Source organism: Mastigoproctus giganteus, chromosome 6 (assembly GCF_048544385.1).
Source record: "Mastigoproctus giganteus isolate SK-2022 chromosome 6, ASM4854438v1, whole genome shotgun sequence".
In the NCBI taxonomy this organism is placed as follows: domain Eukaryota; kingdom Metazoa; phylum Arthropoda; class Arachnida; order Uropygi; family Thelyphonidae; genus Mastigoproctus; species Mastigoproctus giganteus.
Genome location: NC_143580.1, coordinates 125,635,643 through 125,663,298, shown reverse-complemented (window position 1 = coordinate 125,663,298; position 27,656 = coordinate 125,635,643). Strand labels below are relative to the sequence as shown.

The 27,656-nt window shown below is 37.3% G+C and overlaps 1 protein-coding gene across 7 annotated transcripts in view; it reads right to left on the bottom strand.

The window, feature by feature from the left end:
- The window catches only part of Vps16B (Vacuolar protein sorting 16B), a 456,530-nt gene that overhangs the window by 71,905 nt on the left and 356,969 nt on the right, over positions 1 to 27,656 (bottom strand). For all 7 annotated transcript variants that reach the window (XM_090375324.1, XM_090375325.1, XM_090375323.1 and 4 more), the window contains one exon: positions 6,287 to 6,373. In XM_090375324.1, coding sequence (XP_090231450.1) covers positions 6,287 to 6,373 — 87 coding nt within the window. The remainder of the gene's footprint in view (positions 1 to 6,286; positions 6,374 to 27,656) is intronic.

Here is a 27,656-nt window from a genome sequence, read left to right as displayed (position 1 = left end):
AGTATCCAATCAAATTGGTCAGACAAGACTTCCCCTTGACAAACCCATGCTGTGTCTGAATTATTACTGCTGTCTTGTCTAGATGATCCTGGAATGCTTCTTTAACTAGTGACTCCATTATTTTCCCTGGAACAGATGTTAGTCAGTAATTACTCATGTCACCCTTAGATCCCCTTTCTGAATTGGAGATACATTTGCACATCTCCAGTCTGTGGGGAATCCCAAGAGTCCGAGGATGCTCTCATACTTATGGCTAAGGGTTTGCTTACTTCCTTTGCCACCTCCTTTAATATAACTGGATAGATCCCATCTACCCCCAGGTGCCTTTCTTATGTTTAACTTCAATAACTCCTCCTCCTCTTTGCTCTCAGTTATTACAAAATCATTTATCTCTATGGCAGAGTTTGATAAACCTTTGGCATTCCCCTCCTTGAATAACTCCTCATGAGTGAATGTAGATGAAAAATACTCATTTAGTTCAGCAGCTATCTGAGAATGATCATCTGATATCAAGTGGACCAATCTGATTAATCTCCTTCCTTTTAGAGTTTATATAAGTAAAGAAGTCTTTGATGTTTTTCTTTGCATCCTTTTCCAAAGATGCCACGAGTCTCATATGACATTCATCTGGGTCTAAACCTTGAGCAGCCATCTTAGTTAGAACAAAAAGCCTAGTAGCTGCCAAAATTATTTCCTCGAATGCTTCCCATTTAGAATTTGCTGTTGGCAACACTGGTAACATCAGTTGGTCCCACTGTATAGAACCTAAAAAAATTTTGAGATCATTGTACTTGCCTTTATAAAAGCAAAAACCCTTCACTTTACCTGATGGTATTTACATCTTTAAGTAGATCCCAAATCAGTACACCACGATCACTGCCATCTAGTGGTTCCTTTATCTGTAAATTCTTAATGCATAAATAATCACTGCTGATAATCAAATAAAGAGTGTTACTCCCTCTTGTTGCCTCTTTAACATGCTGCTGTAGAAAACAATCATCCAATAAATTCACAAAATGCTTGCTAATGTGCAAGTGACTAATCCACAAGTTCCAGACTATATCTGGGAAGTTAAAATCCCCCATTATAAGACATTCTTGGGATCAGAATGTTAGGAGCATACGAAACAAGTTGGATACATTGGAACAAATGCTCTTGTCACGGTCTGCTGATGTTATCTGTCTTGCTAGACCTGGCTCCAGCCACATCAAGAGTCTCTAGTTGCTGCTGACGCTGCTGGATACAATGCCTACTTCAAATCCAGATCTGTAGCGAGGGGTGGAGGAGTAGCCCTATTAGTACGTGACAGAGCACTTCAAATAATCTCGGTCGCCTACTCGGATTCAGAGCTTTATGAGGCATTACTTGTCACTTTAAAAGTCCACACAGCACTCTTACATATAGCAGTCGTTTACATTCCACCTGTCCCTAGTCTAGAAATGATAAATAATGTAGTAGACTGGCTTCTCACCAAATTACATGTGTCAGCCACCCATATAGTATGTGGAGATTTCAACCTTCCACCACAGCTCAATAACCTACTGGACACCATGTTAAATAAACTACAGCCATGCTCCATCTCTCTTATCAATGATCAACCTACAAGAGGTGAAAATAGACTTGACCTAATTCTGTCTTCTGGTAAATGTATAATTGATGTACCCCCTGAAACGTTCTTTCCATCCGATCATAGCCCAATTGCAATGCTCATAATGCTACCGTATGTGGACTTCAATGTCAAGGAAAAAATTAAGAGCCAGCTTGTCACTTCGCCAGCCTTTCTGGACCCAAATAAATGCTTATTTGCTGCCAGCTGTATCCCGTGGGAATGTCTACTCAAATGTGATGCCTTATTTGCAACAACTCTCTTAACCAGTTGGATCAACTCTATTACAGAATTTGCGGCTTCCAAAGTAGTAAGGAGGTCATCAAAATCTAAAACCTGGTGGAACTCTAGCTTAACTGCATTGTTTAAACTAAAGCAAAGTCTGCACAGAAAATGGAAACTGTCTAATGACCCACAAAATAGAATTGACTACTCGAGGGCCAGAGCAATATTTAATAGGGAAAAATCTAGAGCAATCAACCGCTACATCAAAGACACACTTGACAGGGGAAAGCTACCTCGTTGCACACATAAAAGTGGCACAAATAAGGGGCTGGACAAAGAAGCGTGGATGGATCACATCAGCAGATTCTCCAGCATATATCATGAGTCTCAAGTCAGGGATTTTGAGTGGGATCAATTAGTTGACAATGAGATGGAGTCTGTTATTATCACTAAAGAAGCACTAATACAGAGTATTAACTCCCTCAGGGCAACTAAGACAGCTGGAGTTGATGGAGTCCCCCACTTCATGGTAAAGTGTCTCAGCCCTTATCTAATTGAACCACTCCAAGCAATTTATAGCTCTATCCTTGCTTGCCGAGTTTTCCCTGAGAACTGGAATAACTACGCTGTAATTCCAATGCCGAAAATTACAAAGCCTAACCTTGTGGAGCACTACAGGCCAATATCTACTGCATCTACCCTGTTAAAAGTACTAGAGAAAGCTCTTTTGCCAAAGTTGTCGAATCAGATACTGGCTGGGCAGCCTCAACAAATTCATTATTCAGTAACTGCAAGATCAACAATTACTAACCTCCTCACAGTTCAAGCCGCGATACTAAATGTTTTCCAAGCCAGAAAGGAAATTGCAATAATTTATGCCGATATAAAAGCAGCCTTCGATAGCCTGGATGTACATGCCTTACTTCATCTGCTCCAACACGCCTTCCAAATAAAAGGAAATTTGCTGAAGTTCCTACAGACCCTACTTACTTGTCGGTCAATTTATTACCGCACAGATAGTCAGATCCTCCAACGCCAACTCCATGCAGGAGTTCCACAGGGTGGAGTTTTATCTGGACTCCTCTTTACCGCCATGATGATCCCGTTCTGCAAGGGTAGGGATGATGTATGCACTTATGCAGACGATATTAAGATCCTAACACCCATCCAACCGTCCATGACCAATAGTGAATTGTGTGAACAGATTAATTATAAGCTTCTGAACTTATTCGTGTACTTAGACAAATTTGGCTTGGCCCTAAATCCGCAGAAGACTGTAATTATGGTGTACTCGCTCAAAAAATCCCCTACGCTCGTACACCCGAAACTTAATGGCAAACCTATCCCAGTTGTTGAGACGCATAGAGATCTGGGAGTAACATTTGATACGAAACTTACGTTCAAGTCTCATATTGACCTGATTATAAAGAAAATGAACTACTTACGTTGGGCAACAAAACAGCACCTCTTGCACGTGAAACAGACTGCAACAACCGCACGATATTTAAGAACTACAGTGTATTCGGTCATTTTGTATGGCGCAGAATTGTGGGCGTCAGCCACCCCTACCGACATTAGGAGAATATATGCAAGTGAATTCTGGCTGCTGAAGTGGGCAAACCATAAGCACCATCTCCCTCAACAGTTAAGGACCACGCAGCTCTCTGAACAGCTTAAACTGCAGCGTTTACCAGACATCATTGCCTGGAAACGATTAATAACCGCAATCAAAATGATGACTGGCATGATATCATCACCATGCTTCTGGCAGCTTTGTGAGTGGCACATCCCGCCATCTGCATTAAGAGGTACAAAATCCTTGAGAATGAAGACCAACAGACTGAAGATGGCCGACAGGTTTATACCTGCTAGTGCGTTAGAATCAATTCAGTGCCTAACACGTATAGGAATTGACCTACTAAGGCTCACAGAAGATCTAAAATATAGAAAACAAACCGCAGTGTGGTTCGCTGAGGCTATTGTTGCCTAGCAGTTGTGTGAATTTCTGTCAAGAACTGTGTGTGTGCAATTGAACAATGTATATCTCTCACAAGTTGATCAGTGGATGCGATGTCAAGATGAACTTTTGTATTACAATTGCCAGGACTCTAGACAGAAATGTAGTGAAGAGTAATGCAATTTATATGTCATCTTTTCATGTATATTTATTGTATATTTGTTGCCCTTTCTTGTATATTTTAGACATTCTTTTATTCACATTTTATGGTAATCCCCTGGCATTTTCTGCCGTGAAGGGAATTTGTCACTTACCAATGTAAATCTATATTTAAATTTGGTACGACAAATAAAGATTTATTTATTCTGATTTACTGGCCCCCACTATTTCTCTGTATAATTGTTCATTGTACTCATCAGAGTCATTTAGTCTATAACAAACTTCTCCCCTCATTTTTCCTTTCCCAATGCTTATGTCAACACCAAACTGACCCAATGCTGCACTGTCCATCTATGTCAACTGGATGCACTTCCATAGATTTTGTCATTCTTAATTATTAGCATAACCCCTACTCCCTTCCGTACACATTGTACTCCCCAAATTCCAATTTTGCATCCCTTATATCTGAGTGGCACCATATCTCTGGTATCCCAACAATATCTGCCTTGGATGTCTTAACCAGCACTTCAAATTCATTTACTATACTCCTAGCATTGCTGTACATGCACATGTTCTTACTCTTAGTTACTCTAACCTAGCCTATGTATTTACTGGTTTCATGACCCCCAGCAAATGGCTTTCCAGGCTGCTGCTCATTCCAATAGAAACAGTACAAGAATCATTTCCATCTCTTCCGGCGGCTACTGTTAGTCTATTAGTGAATTTCCCCAAACTAGCAGTTTTCCGACCCACCTAACGTTTCCTCGATAGCATCAGCAAATATTCTTGCACCCCTTCTATTTAAGTGTATCCCATCCCTGTAGAAGCAATATCTCCTTTTAACAAGCACAGACCACACTGAAAAAAATTCTACCCCATGAACCCTGCACAATCTCTCCAGGGCCAAATTGATTGACAAGGCTCTCTTCACACACTCCCTCCTGTCATATCTGGGGGCAGGATTGCAGTCACTTTCAAATTTAACCCTAACTCGCGACTTTTTTTTAGCACTGACCTGTACTTGCGTAGTAAATCTGCAGATCTCCTACGCTTAATGTCATTAGTGCCAACATGTACAATGATATCACCTTTTGTGGTGATACCATGGTTAAGGCGAAAACTCACTATTAATCACCCACACAAGCTCACATTTTACTAAAGCACATTTCTGGAGGTCACTACCTTAAAACAATAAAAACAATTTGCACTTTCCGGGTTATTGGACTTTTCTGTTAGTGCAATACTGATAGCATATACTGATAGCTGGAATTCTGTGGGTTTTTACGTTATTATGGTGAAATGTGTCCCCTTCGCCAAAATCTTCAGTCATATTAAAAAACGTCTTCTCTTCATTCCTGCTTGTTACTCTGTATCTCACTTGTGCAATTTGTGCATGCCGTGATTGTCGTTATTGATTGCTTATTTTTCATTATTTTTTTTTACTGTTTTAAATATTACAATTCTAAAAAAGAAAAAAAAAATTTGAGTGAAAAAAAAATTAATGGAAGTCCAAAGTTACATAAGTCGGGGACTTACCGTATCAATAAATATTCAGCAACCTACGTAAAAAGTATGTCAATAGATAAAAAACAAAAAACTTACCATGCATTACTTGTATGTCCAATACGATGCTTCCCTTTATTTTTAACGATGTCACATATGGTTTGGTCACCAACATTATCATGGTTCGAGATTTAACAGATGCACTGTTCTCAAACTTTTGAATAATTTCAAGTTTTTGTTTAATTGAAAGCACAACTCTTTTGCGTTTATCCATCATTTTTGAGATTCCTAAAATGCGCTAAAACAAACTAAATATTTGTTCTCTCTCTCTCTCTCTCTTTTTTTTTGAGAGAGGCACGTGCCGCTTCTTGTCGCTTGACTTGCAAAACATCTGTTTATACCTATTCTAGTTATTACTTGAATTTTATGATTTCTGGTTGATTTATTTATTTATTTTATTTTTAGAGTCTTGAAGTGTCCTGATTAATCTAATCCCGGTAAATTGAGAGTTTGCTGTATATGTATCAAAGCACACCACCCATTTAATACATATTTCATATATTGTATATTTTATTTATTAATTTTATTTATTTATATATTTAATTTACTTCTGGGTAGCAGAAATGCAAACATTAACAATTACATATCAACTAATGTATTATATATTTATTTATAATACATTAGTATTTATATATTAGAATATATTAATACATTAGTAAATACATTAGAATATTTATAATATTCTAATGTATTTATATATTTAATTTACTTCTGGGTAGCAGAAATGCAAATATTAACAATTACATATCAACTAATGTATTAAAAAGACAACTGACCTCTACAGGCGAGTGTAATCGGTAGAGAATTTCAACAGCTTTATCAAAACCAATGCAGCACTTTTTTCTGGTTCCTCCCAGGAAAGACTAAAATGGAAAAAAATTTGGAACAATTTTAGGATATAGCCAAAGCTCCGAAAGCCAAGATAGTATCTAAATATTGGCTTTCTGTTAGAGGATAACTAAGTGTCGCTGTTTGATATATATTGGATAGTATCCTTGACAGTAGTTTATGTGACTGACTAGTGATAAGACATACATTCTGAAATTAAAGATGAATCCATATTTTTTTCCTAATTTTTACATTTTCTATGGTTAACATAAGTGAAATATAATTAATTAACTAATAATGTGTCAATGTAATTATTTTTATGTACTGCACTTTTGAAGTTTAATAAAAATTGAAATACAAACCATATTTTATGACTCTTCTATGATTAATAAAATAAAAGTTAAATAGTTCATTATTTATATATTTAATAAATTAATAACAAAAACCAAACTCATTTAAAAGCATCCACTCTAATATATGCAGTGCTTGAAATGAGAATTCTTTCAAGCACTGCATATATTTCTTGCACTCTACCATATTGCTGATTCATTTCTCCAATCAGTTTATTGAAAACAAAAGAATCTCCAGCACTTCATAATCAAATATCCAATCAGTTTATTGAAAACAAAAGAATCTCCAGCTTCATAATCACAATTCAAGGTGTATGTGTTCAAGGTGTCAACACTCCATGCACCATCCTCTGTGTGTACAGAGGATGGTGCATGGAGTGTTGACACATTTGTATCATCAATTAAAACTGAACTATTAGCTGAATTTAATTTAAAGTTGGAAATAATTTGCAGTACTTCCTGGAAAATTTGCTAGAGAGCAGTAATAAGTCACAGTACTTTAATGGTTGTAAATCCCACATGCTCCCATCAGTAAAGCAAAATCACAGAGAAGAGAAGCCAAGCCTCACAACTAAAAGTGCAATTTCTGTGAGAAAAGATTCAGTTTTTTTTTTGAACTCTTTGAGTACCTACAAGAAATGTGATACTTTGTTTAAACCAGCTGTTTAAAGAGAAAGGCTGTGCAAGGAATAAAACTGGCTAATCTTGTGTGATCAGGGTTCATATTCCATAAAATTCGTATCAGCCCTCTGAGATACAATGAAGCATAGTACAGTGTAAAGTGTTTTCGGGGTCAAACGGCACCAGGGGGTTCCCTCATCTTCACGTAGTATATATTGTCATGTGATACAGTACACTGTAAAGACCACAGATTTAAAAGTGCATATATATTGTGATGTGTAATGTTTTGTACTGTTGTTTATCTAGCCTTTTAGCTGTTGGGCTCCTAATGGACCCACCATTGCCCACACTTGGTCCCATGGAGGCAGACCAGGTACACTCAGTGTAGTTATATTTTCTCTTGCAGGTCCTACCACCTAATTTCCTGAGATTTCAGTTGCTAGGACCTAAAAAAAAAGAAAAAAGTTACTATAATTTATGCTGAAAGGGGCTATACCGAATGGTAATAGGGTTGTTGCATGGTTGACTTAAGTTTTTGAGTGTGGGTTTGGAACAATTTTGGTTTCATTAGACAGGGTCGCAAAGTTAGAGAGCGGGTGGGGAGAGTGAAGACTGGGGGGTAAGACAGGTGAGGTCAATAGAGAAGGCGACGCCAGATGGTCAGTGAGGCATGCCCATGCCCCATCAGATGGAAGAAAATGGGGTGGCGAGGTGACAGCAGACTTCTCCTCTCCACCTACCCAGGAAGTAGGGAGAAAGTACTGTGCAAGAGTGCAAGTAAGGGAGGCCAATGGCCTTGGTAGCAGGCTGCAGCAATAGTCATGTCCGGTGAGTTTGTCTCAGAGGTAACAGCCGCTGGTGTCAGTTTCAGGAGATGTGTAGAGTCAAGTCTGACTTGGTAATCACTGGTGTCTTCCACTGCAGAGGGATCTTTAGACAGGTGAGCAGTGGACTGCATCAGTTCCGTGTGCGGTCCTGGTGCAAAAGGTCCTTAGTGTGGTTAGTTCAGTCTTTCTATTTGAATGTTTCTGTTCAATTAGGTAGAGTTGTTTCATTCAGTTACTGGCTTTAGTTGTGATGAATAGCAATAAGTGTCCTCTGCCTAGAAAACACCTCTTGCGCAAACTTTATAAAGGCCACTTTATTAGGTGTGTACCTAATAAAGTACATCACTTTATTAGGGGTGTAGTGTATTTCCCATCTCCCTGACAATAGAGTCAACGACAATAACTAGCTCCTGTGGGACCAGCACATTCTGCCCTGAAGGTGGCCACTGTTGCCTGATGATCAAGTGCAAGCTTTGGCTTTGATGGGGGCAGCTGAGAGCTTGATGGATTCCCCCAATTTAAGTCCTTTGAGGGCATCTACCTTGTCCTTCAAGCTCTCATAAAGGCCCATAACAATGCTGAGTTGGTGCCTAACTTCTTCACACTGCTTACACTGAACACACACACACACACACACACACACAAAGCCACCCCCCCCCTTGGCAACATCATGTCCCATCCTAGAAAGATCTGCAAACATTTTACAAGTTGCACATTTCTTTAGGCTGTGATATGTTGGAGAATCACCCCCTTTGGTTCTCCTCTAGCCACAGCACTCCAGCTGCTTTGTGCACATTGCTTTGCTGCTCTAGTCTGGGGCATGATTTCCTTTTAAATACAATTTAATTAATTAACAATGAAAATTAATAAGGTTAATAAATTTAATTGATTAATTTACTATACTATACTAAGCTAATACAGTAATACGTATTCTGCTATATAGTTTTACATTATACCTTAGCTATCAAATTTTTTTTGAGATATATGTCATCAAGTTACGCTATACTGTAACGATCACAATGCTAAATTAGTTATATCCTTAGCTAAATACAAAGATATATGCCCAAAAAGTGATTAAAATCTTCAAAATATTTATTATTAAAACCCTACTATTCTTCTAGGCTACTGATTATGCTACAATATCCTGGGGGCTCACATCTGGTGAGTATGGGCTTGGCACACTCAGGGTCCTGAGTTGGATATCATCATTCTTCTCTTTCTTGGTGATTTCCTTTTATCTCTATCTCTCTTTCTCTGGGTCACAGGGTAAATAAAATTTTTTTTTTTTTTTTTTTTTTTGGCTGGTGCAGTATAAGCCTCAGGCTTCCTTGCACCTTATGGCTAATAATAATAATGATAATATTCCAGCCAAAACATCAATATGATAGTGGTAAGAGTAGAGAGTTGAATTTGATAGTGGTAAGGGAAAATTATAATTTCTGGAAGAAAAACAGAAAGCACAGAACCAAAATGTGCCTAACTGTGCAAAAATTAACAATTAACACATTGGTAAAGGCAGTAGGTACACAGCAATCAAGTGGGGGAGCTAAGATGCAAAGCATAAACAAACTTTAAAAAGTCACATTGAAAAAAACATAGGGAGATAAGACAAAATGTTCTTGCATCTATAATTCTGCCCAGATATGACAGGAAGAATTTTACAATGAAAGCCATCTGGATTAACTCTAGGCTTGAGAGAGAATGCAAAACTAATGATGGGAAGTTTAAGTATGACTAAATATGACTAGCCTTAGGTGGCAGATGGAATTTATTTTGTAAAGATGGTTCATTGCTAATGCTATTGAGGAGACATTAAAGGTTCAGGGAAACTGACAGTTTAGAGGTGGGTAGGAAAGTTGGCAAATGATAGACTCAGGTAAGTGGCATAGGACAAAATTACACTTGTACCCTATCCCTATTGTGTGTAATTACTATCAATTACCCTAAACAATGAAAGGGAAGCTAACAGATGGAGGGGGGGGGGAACTGGCAATCGAAAACAGTATGGAAAATACTTTTAAATAATTATAAGAGGAAATCAAGGATGTAAAAGTAATAAAGTACAAAATTTATCTATACAGTAATGTTAGGAATATTGTAAACAAATTAAATGACTTTGAGCTGTTAATCAACTAATTCTGATGCATATGAGCTTACTGAGACATGATAATATAAGATGTAAGTTTTACATTGGTGAATACCATGTACTCAGGGGAGAGGAATGGAAGAGAGGTGACGTTTGTAATTAAAACCTCTGAAAGTGACAAGAATTTTCCCTCACTCAGATCAAAGAAATGTAAATGTTGAGTCTATGTGATGCGAAATGACTTGTAGTATGGAAAGACTACAGGCCAAATGACTCTCAAGAGTATGACAAAAATTTCTTGAAGTATACTGATTGGGCTAGTAAATACAATTGTCTCATCATGAGTAACTTCAACCTGCCTCTCATTGACTGGAATATGTGAGCTGAAAATTACGAGGCTGGTTCAATAAAGAATCACCCTGACCTCGCTGAAGAGGGGCTAGCCTGTTGAGTCTTGGCACAGGTTTTAGTCTTTCTCTACGTAGCTACTGTGCTGATTTCCAAATTTTTCCCATCGATGGATGAGGTTACGAATACCGTTTTTGTAGAATGGTGAGGTTAGTCTTTGAACCATGACTCTGTTGTAGAAATGAGTGTTTCGGCGTCAGAGAAGTGGGTTCCCAAAGAAATGATTTGAGGGAAGGAAACAAGAAGTCCATTGGTGCAAGATTGGGTGAGTAGGCTGGATGGGGCAGTATTTCATATCCACAAGTGGCTGCTTGTGTTGTTGCAATTTCAGAAGTGTGAACTGGGGCACTGTCTTGAAGCATTCTCACACCTTTGGACAGTATGCCATGCCTATGTTTTGATTTTCTCCCTTAATTTTGTGAGTAAATTGGCATAATAGGCACCTGTAATTGCTCTACCTTTTGGCAGATAATCAGTCATTATTACGCCCTTCTCATCCCAAAACAATGTCAGCAAGTTTAACCTTTCCTGCTGATGCTTGCACCCTTGCCTTCTTGTGGGGTGGGGAACCATGATGTTGCCATTCCATGGATTGCTTTTTACTTCCAGGGTTGAAATAGTGTATCCAACTTTCATCTTGAGTGATTAGATGAGAGAAAAAGTCTTCCTCATTTTTTTGATAATATAAGATAACATAATCTTGCACTCTTGTGATTTCTGTTGTCGATCAGCCTTCTGGAAACCAGTGAATAATCGGGGAATCCATCTTGCACTCAATTTCGGTAAATGGAGTTAGTCATGGAGGACTGTTTCAACAGAGAGCCCACACTTATCTTCACCTCCTGGGACAATTCATGCACAATATCCGGCGATCTTCCATGATTAATGACTCCACTTTTCTGATCATGCTGTCATCAATGGCTGAATGGGGACGACCTGGAATGAGCTCAGATTCTACCGATGTCTGACCACACACCTAAACTGTCTATGTCAGTGCTTCACAATGCCATAGGACAGGGCTTCATCCTTATATGCAGCAGTCATCTCCTTGTGAATTTCTGTAGGAGATTTCCCCTTCGAGAACAGATACCGGATTACAGCTCTGGTTTCAACTTTGTCCATGATGCTACTTTGTCACACGTTCAGGTCTGTAAGAGGAAAACAAATTAAGACACATGGACTGAAATTTTACACCTTTAGTACAGAGATATGTATGATGCTACACACAAAATATCATGACTCTGCGATATATGGAAGTAGGTGAGGACAATTCTTTATTGAACCACCCTCATAACCAGTGGTGAGCTGTGAATATTTTAACAATTGGCTCGCAGTTTTTCCGACTTTCTACCGAGTAAATCTGATCGGTCACGGAAGTAATGTCATCCACAGCTTCCACTAGAGGTGCTTCCCACACTCGCACTATTAGTAGTGATTAGAATGCGTGATGCATTTTTCGTGACTGATATGATATCTCGAGTCGGGGTGGACAGATGCGACTTATTACTCCCTTAACCATGCGTATAAGTGAATGTGTAAAACGTTCCTAGGTCTATCTAAAAAACCCAAAAAACCTGGTCGTCATGCCTCGCCTTACGATGATAACTAGATGTGACAGTGTTTGGGGTTCTAACTTTTTAGAATTTTTGAATAGTATGACATCACAGTTACTACTGCAGTAAGTATGATTGCAACAATACAAATATTTGTCAACAATTTCTTTTTTCATCTTGCATTTTCGTTACATTCCATTGTTAGGTGCCCCTAACAGCTGCGTATGTCGCTTCAACTACAAAATCGGTACATCAATCGGTGCTATTTTACAGAGATCATAAAAACTATCACAAAACATTCCACAATATAAAAACAAATATTACACGAAAAACAAACTATAATAGAAAAGGTACACAAAAATCACAGATTACATGGGAAAAAAAATTATTACATAAATACTCAAGAAAAATTTATTCTAAAATGCCATATACAATTTACTTCTTTATTAATATTTGTTGCCGATCTTCTGCTTTGCTTAATAGCTGAGTGATGATTACAGAGGAATGATTTGAAGTAACGATCTGGATCAAATTGAAGCAATGGTTTTCCATTTAGATGTATGGTCATCATAATCTGCAATGTGTTTAATTAACTGTCACAATATTATTCATTACGCTGAAAGCTCACTTAGCTTCACCACTGCTAATCGCAATGGTTTCAAAGATATTTTCTGGCTTTCTTAATTGAAAAAGTAATTTCACTCGATTTTAAAGATAAACTGTCTTCGACAAAATCTCTAAAATCATTAATTTTTGTTTTACATTTTATTATAAAATTTAAATTTCTGATTCGTTTTTCACTGTCTTGCCACAGAGAAGAAGGTTATTTCATAATCTATGATTTCAGGTAGCGTGTGTTTAAAATTTCTTTCAATGGTATCGTTATTTTCTTTATTTAATTTAAAATCACCCTGTTTCATTAATAACTAACCCTTTAAGGATAAAACAATGCATTTAATAACTTGTCACAAAGTAATTTTTTTACTTTCAATTTTGATTCCTGCAAATTCTTTCCACTTCAACATGCTCTCAATTTTAGCTTCATAATTTCCTTCAGAATTTTTCAAATTAGCAATATCATTGATAGTTCAAATAATTAATTTATATGCTTTTACCATTGTGATTTTAAAACATAAGAAATATATTCATTGGGGGTTAAGACTGCAAATCAGCATGTAAACATGTAAATACATTAATGGTAAGGAAACGTTACATTCTTTATGGTTTGGGAGAAAATTATTTTAAAATATATTTGACATAATTAATTGGAAATATCGGACATCGAAGAAGGAAGCAGAGGGATAATAGTGTAACCTTATGAATAAATTCATTGACTGTAGATATAATAACTACTGGTGCGAATCTAATGAATAATATATATCTGTTTATATACATAGACGACCTCTGGAAACTAGATGAAACACAGTTGTAATCAGCCTTCTGCACTAAGTAGGGCTTTGCTGTAGTCACCTTTCCTCTTCAAGAGCATCTCGTGGGATGCATGATGACTCTTCCTATGATTAAAGCCGGCCCCTTTCAAAATCGGCTATGTGGTAGGCAAAGGCATACCACCACATTATCTGATGCCACAGAGGCCATAACAAAACCAACTCCAAAAACTGCTGTTAAAGGAAGACCTGCAACTAGGTGGAAGGATGGGATCAGTGAACTTTTGGGCGTGACATTTTGCGACGTCGCTCGTATAGCATATGATCGATGCAGATGGAGGATTTTGTTGGTGGCCACAACAGCTCCTCAGGGAACTATGTGACTGGAACCATTGTGATTCTGTAAAGCTTCTGAAAGCTAAGAGAGCTCCTGCAGGATGTTGATCATTAGTGCTAAATGGTTAAGAAATTCCAAATTTAAAAGTCAATTTAATAATCCAGAATATTTAGCTTCTGGTTCAAAATGTTTGCACAAAGTGGGATAATTCCTCCAACCCACATTTGGCGTCCGCAAGCTATAAGCTGCTCATCGTGGCCTGAACACACAACTGATCTTTATAGTTTCCACATGAAGCTCTTTAGCAACCATCCTTAATTTGCACTAATTTTTGGAGATTGGTGATAGTTTTTTTTTTTTTTTAAATTATTGCCTGTATGCCATTATATTTTAGAGCATTTTCTACACAGTGAAAGGTCCGACCAAGTTTCAAAAATTGCCAATATTTCATCTTCGTAAAATTTATATAATATCTTAGTTGCCTCAATCCCCCCCCCCTCTACGTTGCTACTGTCACTAGTTCTTTGAATACTATGCAAAATATTGGAATCACACAGATATTCAGCTACTGTGACCAGGTAAACATAGATGGAGAAATTTACTGGAAGGCGTGGATCACTCACTTCTCCAAAAAACACATGCCCGTTTGTCAGAGTAAGGGGGAACCACAACACAGGTTGACCAGAGGCTATAATCTGTGTCGAGAATCTTCTTAATCCACCGACTGGCTATGGAAAGCATATTGACTAGCATGACTTCTCAGTATGCGACTGCTTAGGTTTTATGGACACCACTAACACTGTGAAACGGTAATCCCTTTCACCCTTAATTCGCACTTTCTAATTACCTAAATTGCCTAAAGGCTAGAGGTGAGAACAATGCATACACAGTTGTCTCTCCTAATCTGTTCATTACATGGAAATTTTCTTTGTTCAACGAAAACTATTTTAAATGTAATTACCAAGGGAATCAAAAAAATTCGCTATAAAGAAGTTCATTAAACAGAGGTTGGACTGTAATTAAATCAAAAATGAAGCAATTTTAAAATACATAACCGATCAATTGCACCATTAAAATGCTGGGAATGGGGCTTGCCCCTTGCCCCACCGTAGTTTCGGCTCACTCTGGATACTCAATAATTGTATTCAGGATTTTATTTGTAAAATAAATGATGGTCTCAACAATGGGCTCGTAAATTTTTGAAGAAAAAAAAATAACAAGGGGCTCTCGCGAGCCCGCTACAGCTCACCATTGCTCGTAACTATACTGTAATAGCTTTTTGATGATTGATTGCTACCTATTTCATCTTGTAAGAAAGATTTCAAAAGGGCTCTAATATTCTAGGTAAAGTTCTCATTAAGGAGTCTAACTGTACTAAAAACTTGACAGTGGGGAACCAACAGTGTGTAGTGATCACAATACCATAAAATAAAATTGCATATAAAGAAACCTATGTAATCAAAAGTAAAGACAAGAACGAAATATTGCTTGAGCTAAATTAACTGGGGAGACTACAGTATTGTCAGATACAAATATGCCATGGGAAATATTCAAGGAATTTATCTTGGAAGTCATAAACATATTCATTAAGGTGGTGAAGTTCAGTTAACATAAGATGCCGAATGAATCATGAGGTTAAAAGTTCAACTGACAAAAAGAAACAAGCATGGGGGTGGAACAGTTACAGCCTGCAGTAATATTTTCTTCATTTTCTTGCTAATCCAGTATCAGAGCCATTTTAAATTTTGTGAGATAGGGGTATGAAAAACTCATGTGGTCACAAATAATAACGATTATGTAAGTATTTACTCAGTATTATTTATTAATATACACACATTCACTATAGCGCAATGTTCAGGAGCAAGAATTGTTTGTTCTGCTAGCTCCATCTAACATAGCAAATGCTTTACTATGCTAGATGGAGCCAGTAGAATGAGAATTTATTGTGTGGTATACAATAAATCATTATTACAACATGCCTTTGATTAAAGAAATAAAATAATTTTAAAATAAATAAATACAGTATAAACCTTCAAATCAAACAACCTTGGGATCAAGCCATTTTTTGGATCTTGGGAGGCAGGGCAATGCGAGGCCCTGGATGCAAAAGGGATTCAAGGGCCTCATTTATTTATGTTAAGACTTTGATAGCATCCTCACTTGGGGCCCCTAAATCAGGACCCTGGTGAAACACATCCAATGCTCTCCCCCCATTTGCACGGCCCTGTTAGGAGGAAACATCATTAACACATAATATCATTGTGCAATATATCAATATAATGCACTTCACATTTCAGCTGTGATGTAATTCCGTACGGTGTAGAAAATAAAGTGAAATGTGCACATTAAATCAAGAATGCATCAATCAAAAGTTCCTTGAATCATTCAATAATTTTAACACTAACTACATTTACAATTAGTGCAAATGCATAATATCTGCTTGCAGCTAACTACTAAATAGTTATGATTGGTATCATTATGTATATCTCATATTGTGAATACTTTCACAATGAGTCACTATGATATTGCACTCGCTCGAATAAGTAACTCTTCACCATAGAATAAGTAATAAGTAACTCTTCACTATTGTTACTTATTCTCAGTGGATGCCACCACTCAGAAGACACCGTCTCGGAGCTGACTGGCTACCTAAAATCCAACGTAATTCACTAACTACACTGTAATGAAAACTCAAGAGAAATTATTTTTGGAACTCATCCTCCAAATATATCAATGGGAAAATTCCTCCTGAATTTTGAACTGCTTCTCAGTGTTCTTAACCTGGAAGATTAATGTATTGCATAATTTCAATCTGTACAAGAATTATGAGAGAATATTAGCATTAGCAAGGGCACATGATGCATGAAAGCAAGCTTATATAGCATCAGCCAAAAAAAAAAAAAAAACTTCCCATTTCACCTATCCATTCACTCCAAATGTTTGTCTAGTTCAGCCTTAAATTTATTTATCTATCAACTTTCTTGTCTAGTTCAGCCTTAAATTTATTTATCTATCAACTTTCACAACAACAGATGGAAGTCTCTTCCAGCAATCAACTACCGGCTGGCTAAAGGCAAACTGCACACATCTATCCTACAACTGTCTTTCCTCAATTTGAATTTATGCCTCTCAGGTGATTATTCTGAGCAAGAGGAAGAATCCCATCAGCACTGAGCATGCTCAAACCATTCAAGGCCTTATACACCTCAATTAGATTACCTCGCAGGTGCCTAGTCTCTAGACACTGTAATTTGCAAAACGTAAGCCTTTCTTCATAAGAGCACCCTTTTGTTCCATTCACTAATCTGGTTGCCTTTCTCTGTACACATTCCAACAGCTCTACATTTTTCTTAAAATGAGGCCTCCAGACCTGTATACAGTACTCAAGGTGTGGCCTGACCATTACCTTATACAAGGGGATAATCACCTCCTTATCCCTGCTAGAAAAATTCCTGTATATCATTGACAAGACACCATGAGCTACTCTTGCAGATTGTCTGCACTGATCAGAAAACTTCATATCTGCCTGCACAATTACACCCAGGTCCTTTTCACTCTCTATCACTGTCAGTGTAGTACCAGTGTCAGTGTAGTTGGGGTCATAGAGTGACTAATAGCCACGTTAAAAGAAGTCTTATTTCAGCACAAAGATCTACCCTTCTGGCGGTGAAGAACCGTTTCAAATGATGCTCTGCAAGTTACTGCAAGAAAGGAACCAGTGGATCTGATTATACTTAAAAGGACAATGGAATATGCAATTAAGAATAATAAGAGAATAGAACTTATGGAAATAAAATCTTGTAGGGAAGAGTATGGAAGACACAATTTGAAAGTAGAAAAGAAAAGGTTGCAGCAAGATATAGATTGTATATGGAAGGATGGAATGGTTCTGCTCAGGGGCATGTTACCTTTGCCTTTCTGCCTGGGGTGAAAACTATGAAAGAGATTTCATCTTGGTATGGTTTAGGAATGTTCCAAACAATGTTAATAACTGGACATGGGTTAAAGAAAAGACTGGTAGAGCTTGGTGTAGAAGAAAATCTAATGTGTATTTGTGGGATGGTAGAGGATACAGAGCATATTTTACGGCAGCGTGTAAGATATGATGTACCAAGGAATATGTTAATTAGGCAGATTGGCTCCAACTCATACACCGGGAGTGACTTGTTTAAGAATAGAGAATGGAATGAAGCTTTTGCTGAGTTCGCTAGAGATGTAAACAGGATTAGATAATTGTAAGTTTGTATATATGTAAATATTGTTTTTATGGAGTTGAGATTTAGTTGGAATTGGAATTTATTGATCTTATAATTTAAAGTTGTATAAAAAGGAAATGTTGAAAAAAAAAAAAAAGTATAAAATACAAAAATATATATATTAATGAATTTTAAATGTTTAGAGTTTTAATTTGACTGGAACAAGAATCACAATTTATAGAAGTTTGCCTATGAAGTTTAAAGTTTAATTGAACTCTAGATAGTCAATATTTGCCTCTTTGGGGCAGGGGCGGTAACATATCCTCAATATTTGATTTATCATATGGAGGATATGATTAAGGATCAAAAGACTAAAATTGATAGGATAGAGGAATAAAGCACGGATGAGCTTATTGCTCAGGAAGCGCAGGTACAAGCGTTAGGACAGTGATGTTGATGATGTCAGCGTAGTACCACACAGTTGATACATTACTCTGGGATTACTGCTTCCAATATGCAGTACTTTACATTTGTCAATGTTAAACTTCAGTTGCCACCTCTCAGCCCATCTGCTCAATTTTTCTAGATCCAGTTGCAGCAGTGTACTGTTGTTAGTGTCATTAACAACCCTGCCGACCTTCATATCGTCTGCAAACTTGGACATTAAGCCTGATATACCATCATCAATATCATTAATGAATACAGAAAACAATGGACCCAACACTGAATCCCAGGGGACTCCACTAATAACATTAGTCCACGAAGAGCAGTGTGCATTGATTACCACTCTGTCTTCTCCCACTTAACCATCCCTTTATCCATAGCAGCATATGGAACAAAACAACGAAAGCAGTGGGCAAGATGGACAAAAACTGATTCAACAAAGTATTAACAATAAGACCTATGAACAGGGATAGGGAGTTCTCATTTTGAATACAAAAAAGAGTAAATAGTAGTAGTAGTAGTAGTAGTGGCACATGATGCAAGAAAGCAAGTGTAGGAGCTTATGCAGCATCAGCCAAAAAAAAAAAAAAAAAAATCACACCATTCCCTCCAAATGCCTGTCCAGTTCCTCCTTAAATTTATTTAACCTATCAACTTCTACAACGACAGATGGAAGTTTGTTCCAGCAATTAACCACCCGCTGGCTAAAGGCAAATTTACGCACATCTATTCTACATCTGTCCTTTCTTAATTTGAACTTATGTCCCCGTAGGTTGGTAATCTGAACAAGTGGAAGGATCCCATCAGAATTCAGCGTGCTCAACCCATTCAAGGCCTTATAGACCTCAATCAGATCACCGCGCAGGTGCCTAGTCTCCAGCCACTGCAATTTGCAGAACTTAAGCCTCTCTTGGTAAGAGAATCCCTTCATTCCCCTCACCAATCGTGTTGCTCTTCTCTGTACACGCTCAAGCAAATCTACATCCTTCCTAAAATGAGGCCTCCAGACCTGTACGCAGTACTCAAGGCGTGGCCTGACCATTGCCTTATACAGAGGGACAATCACCTCCTTTTCCCTGCTAGCAAAATTCCTATATATCATTGACAAAACCCCATGACCCGCCCTAGCAGCCTGTCTGCACTGCTCAGAAAACTTCATATCTGACTGCACAATTACTCCCAGGTCTTTTTCATTTTCTACCACCTTAAGTGTAGTACCACACAGTTGGTACGTTTCTCTGGGGTTATTTCTACCCATATGCAGTACTTTGCATTTGTCAAGGTTGAACTTCAGTTGCCACTTCTTAGCCCATCTGCCCAAATTATCTAGATCCTGTTGCAGTAGCACACTGCCATTACTGTCATTAACAACCCTGCCAACCTTTGTGTCATCTGCAAACTTCAACATTAAGCCTGATATACCTTCATCAATATCATTGATAAATACACAAAACAACAGTGGACCCAACACCGAACCCTGTGGGACTCCACTAATAACATTAGTCCACGAAGAGCAGCACCCATTGATTACCACCCTCTGTCTTCTCCCACTTAACCATCCTTTTATCCATTGTAGCAACTTACCCTTAATACCATTCTGCTCCAATTTGTACAGTAGTCTTCCATGCGCAACAGTGTCAAAAGCTTTCCTGAAATCCAAGTATATGATATCAAAATTATTTTTTGCATCCAGTTCCTTTGTGACCACATCATAATAACCAATCAAATTTGTCAGACAAGACTTTCCCTTAACAAACCCATGCTGTGTTTGAGTTATCGCTGCAGTCTTGTCTAGATGATCCTGCAATGCATCTTTAACCAGCGACTCCATTATTTTACCCGGAACAGAAGTTAAACTAACTGGTCTGTAATAACTCGTGTCACCCTTCGATCCACCTTTGTGAATTGGGGACACATTTGCACATCTCCAGTCCGTGGGAACCTCCCCTGAGTCCAAGGATGCTCTCATAATTATGGCTAAGGGTTTGCTTAGTTGCTTTGCCGCCTCCTTTAAAATAACTGGATAGATCCCATCCACCCCAGGTGCCTTTCTTATGTTTAACTTCAACAATTTCTCCTCCACTTTGCTCTCAGTTATTACAAAATCATTAAGCACACTGCTACAATTTGATAACCTTCTTCCATTTTCAAATTGTAATAATTCCTCACGTGTGAATGTAGATGCAAAATACTCATTCAGTTTGTTTGCTATCTGAGCAGGATCATCAACAGTCGAACCATCGATGTCAAGTGGTCCAATCATATTCATCCCCTTCCTTTTAGAGTTTATATAAGTAAAGAAATCCTTGCTGTTTTTCTTAGCATCTTTTGCCAAAGATTTCTCGTAATCCGCCTTTGCCTGCCGAACCTCCTTTGTGACCTGATTACAGACTAGCTTATATCTGCTACAGGCTTCTGCGTCGCCTGATAATTTATATGCATCCCATGCATTTTTCTTCTCTGTCACAAGTCTCATTAGTTCATTTGATAACCATTTAGGCCTAAACCTTGAACGATATTTCTTAATCAGTATATAAAGTCTAGTAGCTTCCACGATTAATTCTTTGAATGCTTCCCACTTAGAATTTACTGTTTGTAACATCGTCAGTTGATCCCACTGTACAGAATTTAAAAACTGTCTGAGACCACTGTACTCCCCTTTACGGAAGCAAAAACCCTTTCCTTTACCCCTGACGGTAGTTACTTCTTTGAGTAAATCCCACTTCAGCACACTGTGATCACTGCCACCTAGTGGTTCCTTTATCTGCAAATTCTTAATACACGAATGATCACTGCTGATAACCAGATCAAGAGTGTTACTTTCTCTGGTTGCCTCTCGAACATGCTGCTGCAGAAAACAATCATCCAATAACTCCACAAAAGTCTGACTAGTGTGTGAGTGCCCAACCCACAAGTTCCAGTCAATATCTGGGAAGTTAAAATCCCCCATTATAAGACATTCTGATTTACTGGCCCACTCTATTTCTCTGTACAATTGTTCATTGTACTCATTCAAGTCATTAGGCCTATAACACACTCCTACTCTTATTTTTCCTTTCGCAGTGCTTATCTCACACCAAACTGACTCAACAGAGCACTGTTCATCTATATTAACTGGGTGCACTTCCTTTGATTTTATGTTTTTCTTAATTAACAGCATAACACCCCCTCCCTTTCTGTCCTGTCTATCCTTTCTGTACACATTGTACTCCCCAAATTCCAGTTCTGCATTCCTTATATCTTTGTGACACCACGTCTCTGCTATCCCAACAATATCCGCCTTTGATGTCTTGACCAACACTTCAAATTCATCAAATTTATTTACTATACTTCTAGCATTGGTATACATGCAAGCATACATGCTCCTATGCCTATTCCCTGTTACCCTAACACATCCCATATACCCAACTATTCCATGATGACTGCCATCCGTCCCTGAAACCCCCAACACCCCTCGCTCCAGGTCGCTTCTTATTCTAATAGAAGTTGTGCAAGAATCACCTTCACCTCTGCCTGCGGTTACTGTTAAACTATTAGTCTTTGTATCCCCCCAAACTAGCAGTTTTCCGACCCACCTAACACTGCCTCGATAGCATCAGCAAATATTCTTGCACCCTTTCTATTTAAGTGTATCCCATCCCTGTAGAAGCAATCTCTCCTGTTAACAAGTACAGTCCAGGCTGAAAAAAATTCTACCCCTTGAGCCTTGCACAATCTTTCCAGGGCCGAATTGATCGACAAGGCTCTCATCATGTACTCCCTCCTATCGTGTCTGGGCAGAATTGCAGACACTTTCAAATTCAACCCTATTTCACGGCTTTTTTTCAACAGTGACCTGTACTTGTTGAGTAATTCCGCCGGTCTCCTACTCTTAATATCATTAGTACCAACGTGTACAACTATATCACCTTTTGTGCCCTTGAAAGATGATATCCGCTCTACAACGTCATCAACCTTTGCCCCTGGCAGACATACCCTGGTCCTGTTCCACCTATCCTTTTTACAAAATATATTCCCCGTCTCCCTGACAATAGAGTCACCAACAATAACTAGTTCCTTTGGGACCAGCGCATTCTGCTTTGGAGATTGCCGCCGTGTTGCCCGATGCCCAGGAGTGAGCTCTGGCGTTGAGGTGGGCAGCTGAGAGCCTGATGGGCCCCTCAATTTAGATCTTTCGAGGGCATCCACCCTGTTCCTCAAACTCTCATATAAGCCCATAACAACGCTGAGTTGTCGCCTGATTTCCTTACACTCCTTACATCGCGCGCACACACAAAGACATCCCCCATGGCAATATCATGTTCAGTTCCAGAGAGTTCGGCAAACATTTCATCAAGTAGTTTCTTTCATTAATTTTTGGTGTTTTAGTTTTTTAGTGAGAATATATGGTGCTATATATGAGTGTGAATATATAGTTTTAGTTTTTTGGTGAGAATATTAATTTTTGGTTTTTTAGTGAGAATATATAGTGCTGGCATATATAGTGAGAATGGTATTCTCACTATATATACTAGCACGAGTGGGCTTGTTAAGAGGACGTCTGTATATAATAGCAAGTGCAATTTTCATAAAGGAGACATTTTTAATGAGTTCAGAATGGTTGGAAAATTACTACGATGAAGTCATTAAACAGTGGAAGCAAGAAACAATTTTGATATTACACACCTAGACTTCAGTAAGGCTTTTGGAACCATCCCTCATGATTCTGCTGTATAAATCACATGGGATTATTGGTAAGATCGTACATTGGCTAAAAGTTAAATTATCAGTCTTCATGGTAGACTATTGTAAAAAGTGGAGTGTTGAATTTTCATAAATGATATTGATGAGGGCATCCAAGGAAACTGTCAAAGTTTGCTGATGATTTGAAGTGAGAAGAATAGTTGCTAATTCCAGCCAAGGCCTGTTGTTTATGGAATATACAGATTGATTGCCTATATCAGTGGTGTCCGACTTTTCCAGTACAAGGGTCATATTAAAAGCTAGATTTGTTTTGCTGGCTGCACTCAGTGATTTGAGAAAAATTAGTGTGTTACATTTTCCATATCTTGCTACATGTAAAATGCAAATTCCAAACACTTAAACACATGTCAGTGATTTATTTTTTAGATGTTATTAAAATTAAAAAAATATGACTTACTTTTGTTTTTTAAATATATATTTTTTCTTTCTTTTCTTTTTTTTTTATACTTTTGCTTTTAAATGTTCACTTGAGAAAATTTACAGCCTGAAAAGGATCACTGCTTTTCAATATTAAGGTGCATTACAGGAGCATTACAGCTCTGGTTCATACTATCTCATGTGAATAAATAAATATAATGATACCCCTAAAATGGAAAATATTCAAAAATTTTATTACGTAGCATACACAACGTTTAATGAGATGATTGAGGCTAAATGTTTTTAGATAGCTATTCAAAATTTGTTTGAAAATTTGATGCCAATTCTCAATACGGAATGAAGATGCTCATCTGTTATTCAGTTTCTTTTTAAATATTTATTTGATTTCATGCGTGAAACAATTTGCTCGAAAACATATATTGATCTGAACAAAGCAGCCATTTTCATGGCATTTTCTTTTATTAGTGGAAAACCTTCAGATGAGAGACCCTTCTTGAATTCAAATAGTTTATTTTCACATTGCTCATTTCTCCAGACAAATTTCGTCCATAGCTTTTAAAAACGTTTAACAAATTCACCATCAACTGAGTGGTTTACTTTCAAAAGTGATCAAATGTGCAACTTGATAACTGGCACTTACAGCAGATAAATTTCTTGACTGATTCAGTTTCAATGCATTTTGTTATTTTTTTAATTCCAATATCTTCTTCTCTTTGCATTATTGTTTGGCGAGACAAACTACGGTATATTCTTTAAAAAGCGATGCAGTATCCTTACCAACAAACATACTGCTTTTTCATCTCGTCATAGTCAATGAAGAAATAGTCTCAGTCCATCTTTGATTAAAAACACAACAATTGAAATCGATGTTCGTCTTTCAGAACAAATTCGATGCAAATTAATAATAATTAAAATTAAAACAGTAGAATTTCACAATAAGAAAAAATTGAAGCGTACATAACTGTATTTAGTGTACACATGACTGCACTGGACTACATGTACACGTTTGATACAGTCGAGCTCGTCGCTTGAATGCCTGTACAGGCAGTGGCGTGACTCTCTAAAATGCTGTTTTAGTTCACTTTTCAGGTGGGCCGTATAAAAATTATCCACAGGCCGGATCCGGCCCGCAGGTTGGACACCACTGGCCGATATGATCCAAAAAAGGACAAAGTTTAATCATCAGTTACTACAACCCTTAAATGAAACATTTTCTTGCATAGTGTTTCACAAATGCCATGCTTTTGTTTTAATTATAATTCCCATTCCCTGAATTTAAGGTAACTCATCCCCCAAATTGAAACACACACTCATATGGTGTCTGGCAGACGCAATGTGAACATCTGTATTTTTTCCAGCTGTTCACGTTTCATTTAGACAGCTCTTGATGGCATCCCACGATTGCCCTGTGAGTATGGGACATGTATAAGAAAGATAAAGCTTTTGTTTGTGTAGCATTTGTTAAACACCAAACAAAAAATAGATTTCTCATAATTGTATACCGAAATGAAAACAGTAAATACTGTATAATTACTTTGAGTATACTGGTGGGGAAAGTTATATGGGCAGAAGCAATTCTATTTATAAATCAAATCACATCAGGTGTCTGCCAGATGCTACTTCAGCAGTGGAGGGTTAATTAATGCTTCTAAATGTAAGGTTACACATTTGGGGAACAGAAATTCTAGATATAAGCTATGGAGAGGAGCCAAAAATGGTTAAAGATGAAAAAGACATGTATCCTGATTCAATTTGACATGAAATTTTTTCTATGCAATGTAAAGAGGCAGCTAGAAAGGCATGTGGTGTCCTACCCATGATTTACAGGACCTTTGCTAGTAAGGAAGATGTCATTCTGCTATACAAGAGGATGGTTAGATCACATTTGGAATACTCTATTCGGGTTTGGAGACTGCATCTAAAAAAATATGTATAACTTCTAGAGTGGGACCAAATTAGTAATAAGTGCAAAAAAGGGTGACCAGATTGGTGATAAGTGCAAATCTATGCACATATAAAGAATGCATTGCTTAAAAAAGTGTGGAAATGAAAGTTTGTCAGGTAGAAATCCAAGGAGAGAGCTGATCCTGTCTTCTGTTACAGGGAATAACAGAAGCCACAATCTAATGAAGTTCATCCAAGGGCAGTAGGTTGTCAAACACTACAATAAAATAAATATAATATTTTTTTTTTCTGTTACAGAAAAAAAAAGTTAATTTCTTGTATCATTTGGCCTTATTAATAATACTAAAAATTAAATTTTAAATTTAAGGAAATCCATTAGGATTTCCTTAAATTTTAAAAATTTTTAGGATTTGTTCAGTATAGTGTGTAATTTCCATATTGGCCTGACTACAATCTTAAATTCGGTATCTTGAAAGAATCTGTTAAGTTGTTTGTGCCACTATTCAACATATGGGACAGAAATAAAGTATTTTTTGATATTACTATTGTTGGTTGGTGTATTTTTTGTATTCTATCCTTAGCTTGTACCCTAATTCTGATTATTTTTTTTTTTTTTTAGGCAAGTGGGTAACCACTGTTTAAGGATCTACTGATTAATATTTGTATTTCTGAGCAAAAAGTAGATTCCGTTGTTGATAAGCATTGAGAAATTGATTAAAGATAATCAATCTTTTGTAGGTGAATGGGAGATAGCTGTTATAATGCAGAAGCATACCGGTGTTTGTAGATTTACGATAGATGTTAAATTGGATTTTATTTGCGTCCCGTATTCTCCCTCTCCTATGTAAATTTGAGTCTAGAATGAATATTATTAAACGAATGTAAAATGTCTTGGATAGTGCTACTATCGGTAATGACTAGAACATCGTCTAAATACCTCCCATTGTATGTGATACGGGGTAGAAAAGGCATCAAATGTATATTCAATCGTTGAGAGATAGATCTCCGATATTAGGCCGCTCAGGCTTAATCCCACTGGCAAACCAAAAATTTTTTTGTATAGTTTGTCTCGTCGAAAGGTGATATAGTTGGCTTCAACTAAGAGTTTAATTAAGTGAAAAATTTCCTTAATAGGAAGCTTCGTATAATAATCAGTATCGAGTTATTATTTAATATATCCCAAAGAATATCCAATGTGTATTCAGCATTTTACATTTATATATAACGAGGTAATATCTAGTGAGAATAAATTATTATTACTGCCAAGTCTATAGTCCTTAAGATTATTAAATAGCGTATCGTAGTTCTTAATCCAAAATTGTATCGCCTGTCTAAAGGGTTTTATAATGCTATATACATGTGTGGCCAAGGATGCAAATGCCGAGTTTCTGTAGGAAACAATAGGCTGAATAGGAAATCTGGTCTCATCTAATTTTACTTGACCGAAGAGTGCAGGAATATTTATGTTCTGGCCTTCAATTCCTTTAACTGAGCAATAGTAATGTAGTCTTTTTTTCGATACGTGGTTAACATTTTATTGTATTACTTGACCAAATTGGTAAATAGTGCCAGGTATACTTCACAAGACAAGTTAATTTTTCCATTCTTCGTTCCTCTGAATTTTTGTGTTAATCAACACGTGGCCTCAGTTTGTGCTCCTCATTCAGCAGCATCAGAATTAGCCTTTCATGCCTTTAATGAAAAACACTTTTTTATTTAGCAAGGCCAAAATACTTGGTGTCCAACATAATTATATGAGACTATTAATTGCAGAAAGTGTCAAAATTAAATTACATGAGAATTCTGTTAATGTTTGCCTGCCATATCTAATCTATGACTTGTGGTCCTTTACATGCACGCGTGAAGACAAATAATCCCTATTTAAGTTCCATGCTCACCCCTATTCGGTAATTTTCATTCCTGTGATCACAATATATGGTCAAAAAGCACTGTCAGCGTCAGGAAGGAAAATCGTTTTGCAATTTTTTTTCGTTAAATTAATTTTTAATTGCGTTAAATTGATTTTTAATTATGTTCATTTGATTTTTAATTATTGTTAATTATTTCTTATTGTAATGTAAG